This window comes from Xenopus laevis, chromosome 5S (genome assembly GCF_017654675.1).
Source record: "Xenopus laevis strain J_2021 chromosome 5S, Xenopus_laevis_v10.1, whole genome shotgun sequence".
In the NCBI taxonomy this organism is placed as follows: Eukaryota; Metazoa; Chordata; class Amphibia; order Anura; family Pipidae; genus Xenopus; species Xenopus laevis.
Window position 1 is genome coordinate 12959107 of NC_054380.1, and position 18658 is coordinate 12977764.

The window sequence follows — 18658 nt, forward strand, 5'->3', positions numbered from 1 at the left end:
ATATATATACTTTGAGAAAGGCTTGAGTGCAAGCCGAAACGTTAGTTACTTATATTGAAATAAACACCATTTTTGATTTTGATAAGTCCTGTGAGTGCGAGCTTCTTCACTTCTCTACTTAATTTTTGGGCATATTGCACCCAGGCAGCGATGACTTTTTGACGTGCTGTGCCGGCTTCCTGATTATCTTATATATATATATATATATATATATATGTAGTGCACTGATATATCACACAGTAATTAATAAGAATAATTAATAATTCCCATCAATCCCTGTAGAGTTTACAATCAAATGCTATGCACATTAGAGTCCAGGGCCACCATTAGAAATCATGGGGCCCCGTACAACAACATTTTTGGGGCCCCCTGGGCCCCGCCCACACTGCCACCCAAGCCCCACCCAATATCCCGCCCACTCCACATCACAGTTAAAAGACGACACAGACATCAGCGCTTAAAAAGTAACCCCCCCCACACACAAGTTATAAAAAGCTATTGATGGTCCTTATAACTTAGAAAAAAAACATTGGTGCCAGGGTCCTTATAACTTAGAAAAAAAACATTGGCGCCAGGGTTCCCCTTAAAAGTTAAAAAAAATTGGTGGCTAGGCCTCCCTTCCAAGTTAAAAAATAATTGGGGCCCCAACAAATTTTTAAAAAAAAAACATTGGTGGCAGAGGCCTATAGAATATTAAAATAATACATTGGTTGCCAGGGGATTAAAAAAAACACAAACTAGTGTTCAGTAGAAATTAACTCATGGCTTCAGGGCTTCAACTTCGCCTCCTTTCGTGATTTCAGGTCTTTTCGCTGTTTCGGGTCTGTTTTTGTGGTTTCAGGTCCTTTTGCTTTTCGGCACTTCCGCATTCGGGACTTGAAAAATGGCCTTACGGCGCTCGTAAAGGGGGCCAGGCTCTTTCAAAACTGCAGCACTGCCCGGCCCCCCCTTCATGCCTGGGCCCGGGACACTTTGATGGCGGTCCTGTTAGAGTCACTTTCATTAGAAGACAATTAACATACCAATATGATTGTTTCTACTGTATCAGGAAACCCAGGGAAACAATGTACATTCTATTCACACAGTATCCTGCTCAGAAAGGATCCCAAGTGCCCACATACCCAGCCTGCATCTCTTTTCCTCATAATATATTGTTTTTACCATGTAAAAAGCTTCTGGTCACTAGGCCAAGCTAATACCTTTCTTTTCTGTGAGAATATTCTATAATCAATAGCAGAACAAAATGATTAATTGCTGGATGCTGAAGTAACAACACATGGGGCCCCTTTATATTCATTTAACATATGTTATTTTCTCATTGTATGTGTTTAATGGAAATATCAACAAGGGAGTGCTTTGTTCTCTCTGAATTCTATTAAGATGTTATTGAACCTGCAATTTTAGTCTTGTGTATACACCACTGCTAACTCGGTTTCTGGCCACTTCACTGCTTATAGTCCTGTAGTATCAGTATTCTTCAGTACTAAGCACTAAACTGAAGCAGCCCCCTAAGTTTGCTCATAGTCTGTACAGAGAGATACCATAAAACTATGGCAGCATAGGTATTCCCCTGTACTAAGCACAATTCAGCAGGAACAGCCGCTAAGTTTGTTCATAGTCTGTACAGAGAGATCCCATAAAACTATGGCAGCATAGGTATTCCCCTGTACTAAGCACAATTCAGCAGGAACAGCCCCTAAATTTGTTCATAGTCTGTACAGAGAGATCCCATAAAACTATGGCAGTATAGGTATTTCCCTGTACTAAGCACAATTCAGCAGGAACAACCCCTAGATTTGTTCTAATTACGGGGCACATTTACTAAGGGTCGAATATCGAGGGTTAATTAACCCTCGAATTCGACCCTCGAAGTAAAATCCTTCGACTTTGAAGTCGAAGGATTTACCGCAAATACTTTGATCGATCGAAGTAAAATATCGTTCGATTGAACGATTAGAAGGATTTTAATAGATCGATCGAACGATTTTTCTTCGATTAGAAAACTTATGGGGAAGGTCCCCATAGGCTAACATTGTAGCTCGGTAGGTTTAAAGTGGCAAAGTATTTTTTAAAGAGACAGTACTTCGACTATTGAATGGTCGAATAGTCGAACGATTTTTAGTTCGAATCATTCGAGTCAAAGGCGTAGTAGCCTATTCGATGGTCGAAGTACCCAAAAAAAACCTTCGAAATTCGAAGCTTTTTTTACTTCGAATCCTTCACTCGAGCTTAGTAAATGTGCCTCTACGTGTGTGAACCCTAAAAAGCTTTGTTGCAAATAAATGAGTTAACAATTTAACCTTTACAGTAAGGACTAAAATGAGAAAAAGTAAAATATATCCTTGACCTCTCTAGTGCAGAGTAAGGGGTTAAACCAATAAGAAAAATGAAAATATATTTTATAAAACCCTCCTCAGTTATGTAGTTTCCTACAGACAGACACAAAGGGGGTAACAAGTGATCGGCTCCAGTGAATCGGCAGAAACCTGCAGGCAGAGATTCAGCACCACGGAGAGCTCAGAGTGGCCCGGCTGCGCGTCCCCAAGAACAAGTGCACGCGCATCCCAGGTGAGACTTGTGCAATTGTGCAGTTTATGGAGCAGGGGGAGCTGCGTGCGGCGCGTCTGTTGCAGGTAACAAGCGTCTGATACAGGAGGAGAGAGGCTGTCGGACAGTTGTCATTCATCTCCAGCGCTCGAGCAAAGAGGATCTGTTTGTTTTATGTTCCCAATGACCTTATCAGGATGCAATATCCGCGCAGAGGAGGAGGAGGGAGGCATGTCTGATCGGGGAGGAGAATGAGGAGGGCACAGCTCTATACTGTATTCCCGAGCTTTGCTGCTGACGAGCAGAACGTGTCAGGGAATCAGTGAATGGAAAGCAGCAGCAGAGTCGGCTTTGTTGGAGCAGAGACAGGAGTTGAGTACAGCAATGCCCCTCTGCTCATTGGCACCCAGCACCCCCTCTTACTGGAGAAACCCTGACAAGTAAGTGGCACATTCTATCTGCTTATTTATCCTTTGTTACATGGGCACCTGCACCCCAAGCTTGTACCTGGCCAGAGCTTTATGTAAGAAGGAACAGTCTGGGTCCCATAATTGGTGTGTACCCCCCCCCCCCAAACACACACAGATCAGCAGTTATAAGCAGAATGAACTTGTATCCCACATATTCATCTCTTTTCTGGGGAGGGCTAAAACTGGGGGATGGTGTGTATAGTAAGGCAAGGTGGTGTTGGCAAGAGGCTGTAGTTGTAGGGATGGTGCTTATAGTAAGGAACAATATTCTCTGGGGAAGAGGTGGTTATTGTGGGATACAGTTTATAACAAGGTACAACATTGTCATGGGAAAGGATTCTAACTGTGTGATAGTGTATTGTAAGGCAAGATTGTGCCCTGCAACACAGTGTGGGTAGTAGTAAAGTGTGGGAGTGCATAGTTACTATGGTATTGTGTGAAGGAACTGTAACTCTGGGATCATTAATTACACGCTAGCATTTATTTATAAAGAGCCAGGACAGGTACATACTGCTTTCAACAACTTGCTCATGATATGTGTATAGTAAGGCAAAAACGGCATTACTAGACTTTATATCAGAACTGACAAACTAGCCGCCTCTGTTATTGAGCTACTGTTCCTAGCAATGAAGGATTTTAGGAATGCTGGCAGTTGAAATGCAGCAGGTTGGATAGTACTTGCCTATATAAATAATAGGGCCCCATCCCATGGAGACTCAGCTCTGTGCCTGACAAGCACTTGCCTTGATGCCCCCTGACCTTCCCTGGATCTGCTCTGCACACAATGAGCCTCCTCTTGCCTCTGTCCTACAGGTCTGCGCGCTTGGATGCCTCTACTTACTGAAAGATGTGTCATGGAATGTGTGTGCGGAGGGCAGATCTCTTTCTAGGTCAGCAGCAGTCTCTCCTGGTTCTGCTCCTCTACGTTCAGCTGTCTCTGTGCTTCGGCCCTGTCCATCTGTCTGTGGGTGAGTGACTCTTCTCTATGAGCGGGAATGGTGCAAAGGGAAACCTTTCATAGCTGCAGCCTTTCTGCCTATGGTTGGGGGTAAGAGACAGATCTCTTTAACATAAATGCGTTGGCTAAAGTTCAGTGCTTATTTGTAACTAGCAAAGTTTGATCCAGTGTCATTCCTTCTGGGGTCCCAAATGTTGTGCAACTGTCAGCATGCTTTAACCATGTGCTATATATCGGAGGAGACTGGGAGAGGAGGCAAAGTAGCATCTGGGGAGCAACAGTTACCAAAAAACCTCCTTTAATGTGAAGTTTGTCCCCCTAGTGCTCTAAAGTCACTGAGAGTCTTTGGCAAAGAAGCTGCTACTGCAACATAGTTTCATTGCCAGTGTCTGTGTGTCTGTATGTCTGTGTGCGTGTTTGTCTGTATATGCATGTGTGCCTATGTGTGTGTGTGATGTGTCTGTATGGCTGTGCATATTTATATGTGAGTGTGCTTGTGTGTTTGTATGTGTGAATGGATGTGGGTTATGGTATGTGTGATTATTTAAGGATAGATATGTAGATAGATAGATAGATAGATAGATAGATAGACAGACAGACAGATGATAGATAGATAGATAGATAGATAGATAGATAGATAGATAGATAGATAGATAGATAGATAGATAGATAGATAATAGATAGATAGATGTTAGACATAGATGGATATAGATAATAGATATAGATGATCAATAGATATAGATGATAGATATAGATGATAGATATACATTATAGATAGATATAAATTATAGATAGATGATAGATATAAATTATAGATAGATATAGATGATAGATATAGATGATAGATATAGATAGATAGATAGATAGATAGATAGATAGATAGATAGATAGATAGATATAGATGATAGATATAGATAGATAGATAGATAGATAGATAGATAGATAGATAGATAGATAGAAAGATAGATAGATAGAAAAATAGAGATAGATGATAGATATAAATTATAGATAGATATAAATGATAGATAGAGATGACAGATAGAGATGATAGATAGAGATGATAGATAGAGATAGATAGATAGAGATAGATGATAGATATAAATTATAGATAGATATAAATTATAGATAGATGATAGATATAGATGATAGATAGATAGATATAGATGATAAATATAAATTTTAGATAGATAGAAAGATATATAGATGATAGATATAAATTATAGATAGATAGATAGATTAGATAGATATAGATGATAAATATAGATGATTGATAGATCTAGATGATTGAGATAGATAGATGATAGATATAGATGATAAATATAGATAGATATAGATGATAGATATAAATTATAGATAGATATAAATTATAGATGATAGATATAGATGATAGATAGATAGATAGATAGATAGATAGATATAGATGATAGATATTGAATATTGTTATGGGGTTGTGTGTGTATGTGTATCAGTGTGTGAGTAAATGTATGTCTGAATGTGAGATTTTATTTGTCTTTGTGTGTGTGAGTCTGTAGGACTGTGTGTGTGTATTTGTAAGTCTGTATGTGTTCTTGTGTGAGAGACTGTCTGGCTCTGTGTGTATGTTGGTCTGTGTGTGCTTGTGGTAGAGACTGTATGACTGTGTGTGTGGGTCTATTTGTATATGTGTTTGTGTGCATGGCAGAAGACAAATTGGTCTTCCAGTTCATCTCTTCTTCACCTATTGTTTGTCGTGAACTTGACAAGATGAGAGAGAAGTCTCATTTCGCAGACCAGTAATCATTGCAGCCAGTAGCCATACAGAGCTCCCCAGCTGAGAGAGCAGAAGAGAGGGACGGCCTGCAGGGTGGGAGTTGCTGTCGGAATCTCCTTTGTTCTTGCGGCTGCAGTCGGAGGTGTTTGCAGGTGGAAACTTGAAATTTCCATGACTCTGTCTGTTTATTACAGTTGCTGAAGCTTAACTCTGTCATTTGCTTTGTTTTGCTTGGCATGCATGGGTTTCTATTGAACCAGCCAGTGCAACCCTCCAGCAGTTATTGAGCTACAGCTCCCAGAATCCACTGGGTGACCTTGGCTGCAGTTCAGCAACAGCTGCAGAAAATGTGCCGCATGTTTCATGCATTAAATGTAATGCATTTCCCTGTTTCACTTATACAGGAGTACTTCTTTATTCTGTATATGTGCTTTTCTGGTCCAAAAAAAGCCCCTTCAATAGCACCTTCCCTAGGTACTTTCTGGAGATGCTAGACTAGTCTGTATTCCTATAACCTGTATCGTTCAGCCAAACATTAATTGGATTTTTTTCATAACAATTAGAATTTAGGACAAGGATCTGACAATTGAATTTAAAATTTCTATAAACTTGTCCTTTGGTTGGATGAATTAGGGGCAAATCTACCCAATAGCAAACACTGAGACCCTTTTGGGCAATGGCACATGGGGCAGTTGTGAGCATTTTGCTGTTCTTGTGAACTCCAGCTTGGCAGGTGGGTGGCAAAACATTTAGAGCTGCCCCTCCCTAACCCTAAATAGTTATCACCTAGATTCACAGGTCACTTAATCACCTAACCTCTAATCCACCAGTGGTGCACAAACAATTGCTATTCAGGGCAATGGATGGGGTGTTTTGCCGCCTGCCCGCGGCGCTGAGTCAGAAATAAAGCAGGACTCAAAAAGCTTTGGCATTGCTCTTATGCTCTCTATTTGTATTCATAAAGAAAAACCAATGCAAGTCTTTGGGTGATTACAAATCAATAAAATACTTTTCTGCATCATTACGACACTGTATTGGCGCCAGAAAAAAAACATAGATGGAATGATGGCTCATAAAAAAGAACATACATGTTAAATGTGCCCCTAAGGGAATGTGCAGATAAGAACATATTCATTGCATTGGCTAAATTCAGTATATGTACAGATGGTAGTGTTACAGTTAATTAATTTAGTAGAAAAAAAACACACACATACATATGTATCGATATATAATATAAAAGAAAGGTTCACACTGTCATAAACTTCTATAAATAATATTGTTTGGTCATTTAATTACTGCAGAATTATACTATTTTTGACTTGTGACATCACTTGCAAAAATTGTGATGTCACCTTAGAGCCCCCGGACCCTTATTCTGTTTTATAGGCTACAGGATGAATCAGTGTTAGACTGGCCAGTGTCGGACTGGGACACCAGGGGCCCACCAAAAAACCTTAGACCAGGGGCCCATATAAAGTTTTTAGACCAGGGGCCCACTCTCAGTACTATTTTCTTCCTCTCTTTATTCACCTAGTCCCTTTTCTTTACATAGTATAATCTATTATTCCACTTATTTAGCCACTTTGTTCTCATATAAATAGGGAATGGCCATGAAATAGGCCAAAAGTTTAGCAGCCTGAGGGCCCACTGACACCTGGGCCCACCGGGACTTTTCCTGGTATACCGGTGGGCCAGTCCAACACTGAGATTGGCCCACCGGGATGCCAGGAAAACTCCCTTGGACCTAGGTGTCAGTGAGCCTCTTGCTGCTAAACATTTGGCCTATTTCATGGCCATTCCCTATTTCTATGAGAACAAAGAGGCGAAATAGATGGAATAATAGATTAAATTATGTAAATAAAAGAGACTAGGAGAATACAGGTTGAGTGAGCAGAGGAAGAAGAATAGTACTGAGAGGGTGCCCCTGGTCTAACATTTTTTGGGTGGGCCCCTGGTGTCCCAGTCCGACACTGAGCTGAGTTCCTCTCTAACAGCAGTTTCCAAACTTTGGGGTTCAGAGCCACGGCTGGAAAAGAGAAAAACATAAGCATCAGGTAGAGTGAGACTTTTGGAAAATGTTTTGTCTTTTGGAAACTGAGGTTAGATTTGGGGTGAACTCTTATTTGCTGTGATAGATATTGTATTATTGGAGTCATGGCCATAACCAGGTCAGGTACATCAAGATTATAAAGGCCAAGTGATTTCTAGTGATGGGCTAATTTCACGAAACGAATGGGCGTCTGTTAATTGTTGCCAGCATCTAAATTGGCGCCAGCGTCCAAAAAACTTTGATTTTCTCTGCAAATTTATTCACCGGCAGCGAAATGCACCAATTCGTTGCAAATTCCGTCACTAGGGATTTCTAATACAGCTTATAGTTTTCAGCAGCAGGTACAGTATCTCAAGGCAAACAAAACAGAATATTCACGTCGAAGGTCATTGTGTTTCTAAGATGATTGTTGTGCGTCACCTGTAGAAGAATGTTAGAGGTTTTTAGTTCAGCAACAACCAGAGAACTGTAGTGTGGATATGACTTCCTTGTATCTTAAGGGTATTGCCCATTATTCCTTATAGCAGAGAGACGTCACAATAGTTAACATCATACAATTGTGACCACACCATTGCTTGTCTATTACAAGTTATACATTCATTATATCCTATATGATACACAAAAGCCATGAATATCCTGTATATAATATCCTTATAAAAGTCTCTAAGTGATGTCATCAGTTATAAATGTAACTTAGAGATGTAATTTTTGTCACGTGACTCACTAAAACTCGTGTATTATAATAAATAAAGTACCACTTGTTGGAACATATGCAAATATTAGAAGTAACATCGAAGTTCCATTGTGTATATGGTCATGGAACGCCTCTGTGAGGGAGTACTTTATTCACTATATACACACAATGTGTGCTGTCCAGTCTTTCTGATTGATTTTTCTATAAAACCCTCTCATGCAGGTGTTTATGTCTCTTTGCCTTGAGAGAGTGGGGGTAAAAATAAACAATAAGCCGGCAGATTTATCCTTGTCTAATTACGGAGCCTGGTTATTTGTGTGCCGTGTACGGAAATCTACGTGAAATATTGTTCCTTCCAATTTATTTGCCCTCTCAGCATAAATTAACCACTGCTGCATGATAGGAATTTTTGCCAAACAATTGCTCACATGGAGGAACCTGCCAGGCTGAACCAAAGCGAAGGAATCAGCAACTTTACGAGGACAATTTAATCAGGAATTGATGGGTTCACTTGGTTTCTTGCAAATGTATGTTTTTTATTTTAAAAAAACTACCTGTAATTTATATTATATATATCTTAACAAAAGGCGGTTGAAACCATATGCACAATTCCATGAAGGGTCCAGGAGGCCATTTGAACTAATTAGTACCCTTTGCTCAGTTCTATAAATAATTAAGCTCCATATTTGTAAATAATTTTGTTCAGTGAGTGCCAGCGTGAACAACAACAAGTAGAGGGCTGCCGACTTGATGCCCCAGATCTCATACTGCATATTATTCTGGTTTGCAATAGAACAGCCTGTGAAAAAATGGCCTACTGAGTGTAGCAATGGAACAACTGTGTAACTCCATCTGCTGCATGAATATTTTAGAGCACAGCAAAAGTATAATGTGCAGACCTTTTGGAAGAAGCTATTGGCCTTCCTTGTGGTTAAGTTGTACAGACACAGGGAAAGCACAGGGCAGGGATGCCCACTCCTATACTTGATGCAATCTGAAGTCTACATTTGGCTTTCCATTTATATGTAAATTTTATGTTGTTATTTCATGGCAAACATTCAGCATAGTACTAGGGCTAAACTGGGGTGGAACAAATAAATGGCTGTAATGGTTTGGGGATCAGTTATTTCAGCATTGCCCCATGATGGGCACCAAGGCATGTGGGTAGTAATGTAACTATACCCTGTGGGGCCTGGGTGCAGGTCGTGCAGCTGGGATACCCCAACCCCCTTCCCCAACCCGAGCTGATTTTCAATGTATTTTTGCATACGTGAGAACCACTGGTGGGCCCTGGTACAGTCGCACCACTGGTAGTTCTGCCAGTGCACATCGGCAAGAATCTTATGTGAAGCCATCTATGAGCAGCAGTACTGCAAGGGCAATGGCACTTGGGGTGATTCCTAGCATTTTGCCAAGAGGCCAGATTAGCAGGCAGGAAGCTAAATGCAATGAACTGCTCCTCCATTAAATTGAATGATGATCTCTCCCAGTGTACATGTGCTTCTGAGTGATATCGCCTGACACACAAACACACTGGAAGGGCCCAGACAAATACAATGCATGCAAATAAAAGTGCATGTAAAATCCCATTTTTACTTTCTTTAATGAAAAAGAAACCTATCTCCAATATATTTTAATTAAAAAAAATTATACAGTTTTTATAAGAAACCTGACTGTAAGCAGTGAAATTCTCCCTTCATTTACTGCTGTGGATAGGAATTGTCAGACGGTCCCTAACTGCTCTGCAGGGAAACAATCATACTTATGAACAGCAGGGGGAGCCCCCACCTTACTTCCCAGCCATGCAGAACTAAAGCAGCTTTGTTTGTTTCCCTGTAGAGCAGTCAGTGACTGTGTAGAGTTTTGTATAGGATTTTATTTTGGCCTTTACATCCCCTTTACTGTTTCCAACTCCTGCTGCAGGGACAAAGATCATGGAGCCAGATTTAAACAGATAAACTGGGATTCTATTTGGAGGAATATTTTGCTGCAGCCACTGGTTCTGCAGAAATGTTGTATTAAACAATACAAAAACTATAAAATCCACATTAGATTACATGACAACACAGGAACCAGTGCAGTCTGCATATTCTGATTATTAATCAGTCTTGCTGTATCAGCTTCTGGCAGATATTATTTGACTTGTGCTGTTTTGATCATTTATGATGATCCCTAAGCAGCCCAGACCCCATTGAGCATGTGCACAGTCTTAGTCTTGCAAACAGGCCCGGATTTGCGGCAAGGCCGCATAGGCCCGGGCCTAGGGCGGCAAAGAAATAGGGGCGGCATGCAGCCCAGCCGCCGTTCAACTGCACCAGCTGCGCCGGCGTTTTTTCGCCAGCGCGCTGGGAAGGCGGGCGCTAGGACCGCGCGACCGCCTGGTCAGACCGCGCGGCCTAGGGGCGCCCAGAAGTAAAATCCGGCGCTGCTTGCAAAGACGTATAACAGTTACAAGGTGACCCCCTGTGGCCAACTTTGAAAGCATAAATCATTTGTTTGATTAGACTTGTGGTGCAGTAAGTTCATGTTTATGTTTAGTATACAAAATACAGCATTTCTAGCCTTATTCTATTTTAGACTTTAGTTCCCCTTTAAGGGGCAATACGACTGTTCTGCTGCCTTTAAGCTGAAAATCACACTGACAATGATCGTGTTTGCCATCCAAACCATTCTGTCATTGTGGGCACAGATCCTATCTGCAATATATTGTTAGATACAAGGATTAGATGAGAAAGCTTAGGAAGGCAAAGTAAAAACTCCACTGTAGTTTTAATGTAATGATAACTGAATATAGCCAGGAAAGGATAGCAATTATTTAGGAAATGCTAAAATTATAAAAATGGTAGCATCCCTATATTAGATTTATTATATACTGAAATAGAGTATTTATTTGAGAATTAAGCTGGAAATTTAACTACATTTTTTTTTACTAATTTACTAAATAGTCACGTTCCCAGTGTCAGACTGGCCCACCGGGATACCAGGAAAACTCCCGGTGGGCCCAGGTGTCAGTGGCCTCTTGCTTCTAGCCATTTGTCCTATTTCATGGTCATTCCCTATTTGTTTAGGGAACAAAAGAGGCTTAATAATGGAAGAATAGAGTAAGTAGATATAAAAGACTAGGAGAATAAAGAGGTTGAGTGAAAGTTTGGAAAATGGGCTAAGGGTCTAAGGTTTTCTAGTGGGCCCCTGGCATTCTAGTCCGACACTGCACGCTCCTCTAAAAGGTTTTTTTTCTTACTCACACTTTCTGTGATGTTTCTATCAAGCTGGTTTCAACCAACCGGGCACGGTGCCATTGAGAAAATGCCTGCCGGTGATCTATTAATATTATTTTGATCCATTGCTTTACGTACAGGAGAAATATCCAGGCAGATTAAGTCTGACACCACTGGTCTCCTGCCATCAGAAGATCATTCATTACACGTCCCATATCTGCTTCTGCACTGTGAGCACTTTCCAGAACAGTATTTCTTACTAGATAAAGATACCATTGCTGCCCATAAACATTCCATGCATTCCTTTGTTTCCTCTAGAAAATGATCAGACTTCAATAACTCATATCTTTTATGATACTACCCAATAGCGGGTCTATGCCAGTAACTTATACAGTGGATATGAGGACCACAGGGGTGCCGGGTCTTCTATTTTATTTGATGTTATCTTCTTTGCTTAGAATCTGGTAGCATACAGGGTACAGTGAATGGGCACAGGCCTGAGGTGTGCCAGCATATGGGCCCCTAAATATCACAGCTTAGATATACCGTGGCTATTGTGTTATTTTAATATTTTGGTCTTTCTGGCCCTTTACAAAAATGGATGAGAAACCAAGGGACCAAAGGCAGAATAAGAAATTCCTTCAATAACATGAATCACTATCGTCATTAATTGGATTTATTTGTCATTAGTCACACCAGGCAGCATTAATTCAGACGTTAGAGCCAATGGGGGACCTGGTGGGCTTCTGAATTATATGAAGTTTCAGTATGATTTCCCGACAATTTCTACTTACCCCACTAGTTTAGATAGGGCTGGGGTTTTAAATGAGAGTGGGATGTGTTGGTGTTCATGGTGGGGAGGGGGGTAATCTTTAAATATGAGTAGGGATGGGCGAATTTTTTCGCCTTGTTTCGCAGCAAAAATGACGCCCATAGACTTGTATGACATTGTACGTAAAAAAAGACGCGCGTCAAAAAAAATTTGCTGTGCGATAAAAAATTTTTGACGCCCATAGACTTTAATGGGCGTCGGCAACATTTCTCCGGTGGCGCATTTTTGGTGAAACGAAATGGGTCAAATTCACCCATCCCTAAATATGAGATGAAGAAGAAGTATTATTCCCCTCTGAACAGAAATAAGCATCTACTTTAAATTGTGCCAGAAAAAAAACGATGTTCCCCAGCTTGGAGGTGATAAATTGTTTCTGGCATATAATCTCCGGGAGAATATTCCAAAGGTTATTTGCATAGGAAATGTGCATATTTTATATTTTTAATGCTTTCATCTGCATAACATTTTCACAAAGAGTTGGTAGTATGGGAAAGAAAAAATTATATTTATAGTTAATTTGGGGGGAAAACAAGGCCATCTTCATCTTTGGTATGGATCCATATTTTCTGTATGACGTAGAACTATCCAGACGATAGCTGTTGTTGAACTACAGACATTGGCTGTCAGAGGGGGCTGGGAGTTATACATCACCAGCTGAAGATTGGGAAACACTGATATCAAGTATTACTGCCTTCATCATGCCCTAATGTCATGTCTTGCCCTATTGCTGCCATCTTACCCTGTTTTTATCTTGCGCTACATATTTCCTCTAGTCCTTCTGCTGCCATCTTTCCCCACTGTCACCATCATACTCTACTGTCACACTGTGCATACTGTTGCCCCCTACTCTCACCATCTACTGGGCATTTGGCTATTCTACTGACCTCTTGTCCTTCTGTTACCATCTTGCGCTACTGTAACCTTCACTGTTTCCATTTTGCCTTATCCCACTGTTACTTTCTTCCTCTACTGTTGCCATTTTGCCCTACAATCAAGTTTTTGCTCTATTGTTGACATTTTGTCCTTCTACTGCCAACCTATACTACTGTCACTGGTGTTTGTGTAGTCCAGCTTGTGCTATGTGTGTCCTTATTATACCCATAAAACAGTAGTGTGTAAATTTACACTTTGAGCTAGTTCTGTACCTGCTTATACAAAGAGCACAGATCTCATTCTAACAAAAAGCAGGTCAGATATCTATTAAGATCAGCTCCTCTATTCTGTTTAACCACCCAGAGCACCAAGGAGTGTTACGCAGTATTGGCCTGTGTTTCTCAATCTCTCTACAACAATGAGCAGGACAAAGCTCATATTCTTGTTGCTGACCCAAAAAGAAAGGTTGGATCTCTCATTCTAGCTCTGATTCAAATAAAACAGAGAACTGAGATTCAGTGGAGTCCTAAATCTTTCTATTGACTTAAAGGGCACCACAGGGCTCTCATACTCCCTAATGGTATGAAGAGAAAGACACCACTTTTTCATTCTGTTTTGTAATGCAAAGAGCAAGGGACCTTCTTCTCTCATTCTGTTCTGTAATACAAACTATATAGTTTTCCTTCCTCGTTCTGTTTAGCGATCTCAAGAGCAGGGGGTCTTGAGATCACTCTCAATCTATACAGTGATAAAAGAACAGTGACCATCCTCTCTTATTCTATCCAATGATACAAATAACAATTACCATCCTCTCTCATTATATCCAGTGATACAAAGGGCATTTACCACCCTCTCTAATTCTATACAGTGAGCAATTACCACCATCTAACATTCTATCCAGTGATACAAAGAGCAGGGGACACCCTCTCTCATTCTATACGGTGATACAAAAGAGCAATTACCACCATCTATCATTCTATCCAGTGATACAGAGAGCAGGGCATACCCTCTATTATTCTATCCAGTGATACAAAGGGCAGTTACAACTCTCTCTCATTCTATCCAGTGATACAAAGGGCAGTTACAACTCTCTCTCATTCTATCCAGTGATACAAAGGGCAGTTACAACTCTCTCTCATTCTATCCAGTGATACAAAGGGCAGTTACAACTCTCTCTCATTCTATCCAGTGATACAAAGGGCAGTTACAACTCTCTCTTTCTATCCAGTGATACAAAGGGCGGTTACAATTCTCTCTCATTCTATCCAGTGATACAAAGGGCAGTTACAACTCTCTCTCATTCTGTTCAGTGATACAAAGGGCAGTTACAACTCTCTCTCATTCTATCCAGTGATACAAAGAGCAATTACCACCCTCTCTCATTCTATCGAATGATACAAAGAGCAATTACCACCGTCTCTCATTCTATCCAGTGATACAAAGACTACAGGGCTCCCTCTCTCCTTCTATGCAGTGATACAAAGAGCAAGGGGCACCCTCTCTCATTCTATCCAGTGATACAAAGAGCAGAGGGCACTATCTATGTCATTCTACTCAGAGGTACAAAGAACATATTTCTCTCTTCAATAAATGGTCATAAGCTGGACTGTCCCACATATAAATATCTGCTTGGCCCCAGGCCACATCACAGCAAAAGGCAACAATTCTTATTACAGACCCCTCCATTTTTCCCTGTAAAAGTCTCAGTATAACATTTGACAAACAGGGGGCTGTAGATTTCTGCTTTGCTTGGAAAAATCAGTATTCTGCTCAAACAAAGCCTGGGACTGGTTCAAGTCATGTAAGCTAAATGAGCATAAATCAGATAATGAGAGCTTGAGAATGTGGAGGGAATAGGTTAAGGTTTACATCCCTTTTCATAAGAATGCAAGGCTGACCTAATTCCTATGCCAATGTTCCTGCTGTCTTGCATACAAAGAAGGCAACTCACTGGTCCCATTTTATCCTGGGTCTGATCAGCACCTACCTTACTTTCAAGTGGAATATCCCAGTAAATGAACACGAGAGATTTTATTTAGATTGTAACACACCGAATTCTTTTCCAGAGTTTTATTGTTTTGAAAACAAGGGGTGTAGGGTTCTGGTCACGGTTTTGCTCTGACGCTTATAAATTTGTTTTGTATGGCAACTGCTTTCCAATTATAAAGGGGCAACATATGTGGCAGTGAAATTTGGCATGCGAGTTGTATTTCAGTTGTTCACCTATGATTTTTCACAGGGCCCCCAGATGAAAATGCTTTGCGGCACTTACTGTATATTGGTTAAAATGCTCAGGTATAAAGGAAATACACATGGGAGTTGCCTCAAAGTGACGCATTCTGGTTTAAAGAAAAGGAGTCCTGGAATGAGTATATGTTATGTGTATGTGTGATGGTGTATATGATGTATGTTGGGGGGATCTAATTTGTGCAAAAGAAAAACACAACGTAAGATACTAACAGAATGGCATTGACCAAGGTCATTTATGCAGCTAAACAAAGAGCTTGAAAGCAAAGCATTCGAAAGTCTGTAATGATTTCTGCACAAACAATAAAAAAAGACAAATATTTGTATATTTCCTCTGCATTTGTGTATGAAATGGGCCAGAAGGCTGGGGGCAAAAAAATAGAAAGGAACTGTTTAAACAAATCCTATTTATCTTGTGGGTTTTTTTCCCATTCTTACAACTAGAGAGGATATGAAAAGCTAAAAATCATTGAGGTTAGGGTAGAAAAAGTATCAGCAGGGAAACATCATCATTTGCAAAAGTGCTGTTGTGCAAGAATGGTAATTAGCATTGCACCCTAGAGGTTCTACCTGTGATCTATCCAGAATGAGGCACGGGAGGCAGGTACCAAGTACACACAGGACCAGGAAATGAAGTGCAGCTCAGCATCGTATATACTCAGGCAGCTGAACATAGAGATGAACAGTTGCTGTTATATGCAAGACTATCTGATTCAAGGTTATTAATATCCAGTATATATAGGGAAAGAGTTGGGAAGAGGGGGGCACTGCATTAGCACATGCAGTATAAAGGCTTAGGGGCAAATTACTAATCCTAGAAAATTCGCCAGCGACGGCTTCGCTCAGAGCGCAACACTTCGCCAGGCATAGTTTCGTCCAGGACTACGCTAATTCTCTAAAATCTGAAGTTGTGTCCAGACTGCCGAACACTGGCGAAGTTGCGCTAGAGTTACTGCACCAAGCAAAGTGAAGTTGTGCGAGCTTTGCCTAATTTGTAGGGATGCACCGAATCCACTATTTTGGATTCGGCAGAACCCCCGAATCCTTCGCGAAAGATTCGGCCGAATACAGAACTGAATCCGAACCCTAATTTGCATATGCAAGTTAGGGATGGGAAGGGTAAAACATTTTTTACTTTCTTGTTTTGTGACAAAAAGACAGGCAATTTCCCTCCCCGCCCCTAATTTGCACATGCTAATTAGGATTCAGATTCGGTTCGGCCAGGCAGAAGGATTCGGCCGATTCCTGTTGAAAAAGGCCGAATCCTGGCCGAATCCCGAACCTAATCCTGGCTTCGGTGCATCCCTACTAATTACGACAGAAAGTTAAAGTTGAATGGACGTATATGTTGCAGCAAATACATTGCACTACACAAGCCCGGGAAACCTTTATAAAATAAAATAAAGTTGTTATATTGCCCTACACATGTGCCCACTGGATAGTTGATGTGCCATATGTTAGGAAATGTAGGGGGAAGCCGGGTACCCCATAAAAAATTTACGATCTTTTGCAGCCTATCACCCTGAAAAAAAGAAAAGACGCTAGTGTTTTTTGGGACTTTCAACAATTTTTTGAGGAAGTCCTATCTACTCAGTCTGGCGCAAGAGGTAACGTTCAGTAAAATCCGCATCTTAGTGAATTTGTGTAGTTACGTTCATTCGCCAGAGCGCAAATTTGCCTGGCGTTAGGGAGCGAAGTACTGCTTGAGTCTATCTCCTTCACTAGCAAAGTTATGCCAGCGACTGAGAGTAAATCGGCGAAGTTCCGAAAATGACGTCACGCTGGCGAATTTTCATTAGCGTTAGTCAATTCGCCCTTTAGTAAATTTGACCCTTAGAGTCCAGGGTTTTCTTTTTCACCCAGTTTTGGTAGTGCACATAAGTACAGGGCTCCCTTGTGCCTTGCACACTAATGTACAGGGGCGTAACTATAGAGGAAGCAGACCCTGCGGCTGCAGGGGGCCCAGGAGGTATAGGGGCCCCATGAGGCCCTAATTCATATACAATTTCAATAAATATTGGAGAAACAAGTCAACCTCTAAACATTTTGGGGGCCTGAAAAATAATTTGCTGTGGGGCCCAGTAATATCTAGTTACGCCACTGCTAATATAACACAACAAGCACAAGAGCAAGAAAATAATTTTAAGGGTTTCAGTTTTGTAGCTAATTAATGCACCCAGTGCTTGCTCTAACCTTTAGTAACGGGTCCCTAAGCTCTTAAGCACAGCAAAAAGGGGGCTATTATGTCCCTGAAAACACTTTCATTTGCCATTGTCTTCATGTTCATGATCCATGATCATTCTATGCAAATCATCATGTTGGATGCATTTTAATATTGTTTATTCGTTTTTTTGAAATTCTGAAGATTCCAACACTCTGTGTGGCTACAGGGTGGTCTCTTTCTGTGAATGTCCTAATGCTGTGACTGATTGGTAAAGAATACAGTGAAATTGCTAAGCACAGCAGACAGCGGTAATTAACATAAGGCAAATAAATGCTTCTAAACCAATTTTGGGTCCAAAAATAATGCTGGTCCCAAGAGAAAATTTGAAAAAAAACTGACCTAAACCTTGCTACTTATTATGGCCGTCATCATGTTACATTCAGAACATTGAAGAAACCTCTTGCAGCAGTTCATTAACATGAGGCCTGACAAGGCATTATTCCTTCCCTGTGGTCTTCCCCCCCCCCAAAATGCAGAGAAAGCAGAAAATAAAGCAGAGGCTAACTCATCTGAGACCATCACTAGACTTTGGTCTGCCAAACAATGCAGCTTCACCAGTATTAGAGTTAGAGATGTGCACGTCAATTGTGGTTTGTTCTCCTCCTCAGTTGTCAACCCCAACCTGATTTCTGCTGTCAGCCCCAATCCCATGAGAGAGCCTGGCACCCTTCAGAATGTGAGATTTAAATCACAGTTAAGGTCATTAATACAAAGCAGACATGAAGACTGGCATAGGATATTATATAAATCTCCCAGCTCTGCAAGTGGGATTGGCTCTCCAATTGGTTGGTAGCA

The 18658-nt window shown here is 40.9% G+C and overlaps 1 protein-coding gene across 3 annotated transcripts in view; it reads left to right on the forward strand.

Annotated features, from left to right (window-relative positions):
- Nucleotides 1-2526: 2526 nt before the first annotated feature.
- Nucleotides 2527-18658, forward strand: part of susd4.S (sushi domain containing 4 S homeolog) — an 84552-nt gene continuing 68420 nt past the window's right edge. The window contains exons 1-2 of one of the 3 annotated variants that reach the window (XM_041564240.1): nucleotides 2527-2987; nucleotides 3831-3985. In XM_041564240.1, coding sequence (XP_041420174.1) covers nucleotides 3865-3985 — 121 coding nt within the window. In that variant the 5' untranslated portion in view covers nucleotides 2527-2987; nucleotides 3831-3864. The remainder of the gene's footprint in view (nucleotides 2988-3830; nucleotides 3986-18658) is intronic. The other 2 variants (XM_041564238.1, XM_041564239.1) reach the window with 2 other exon arrangements.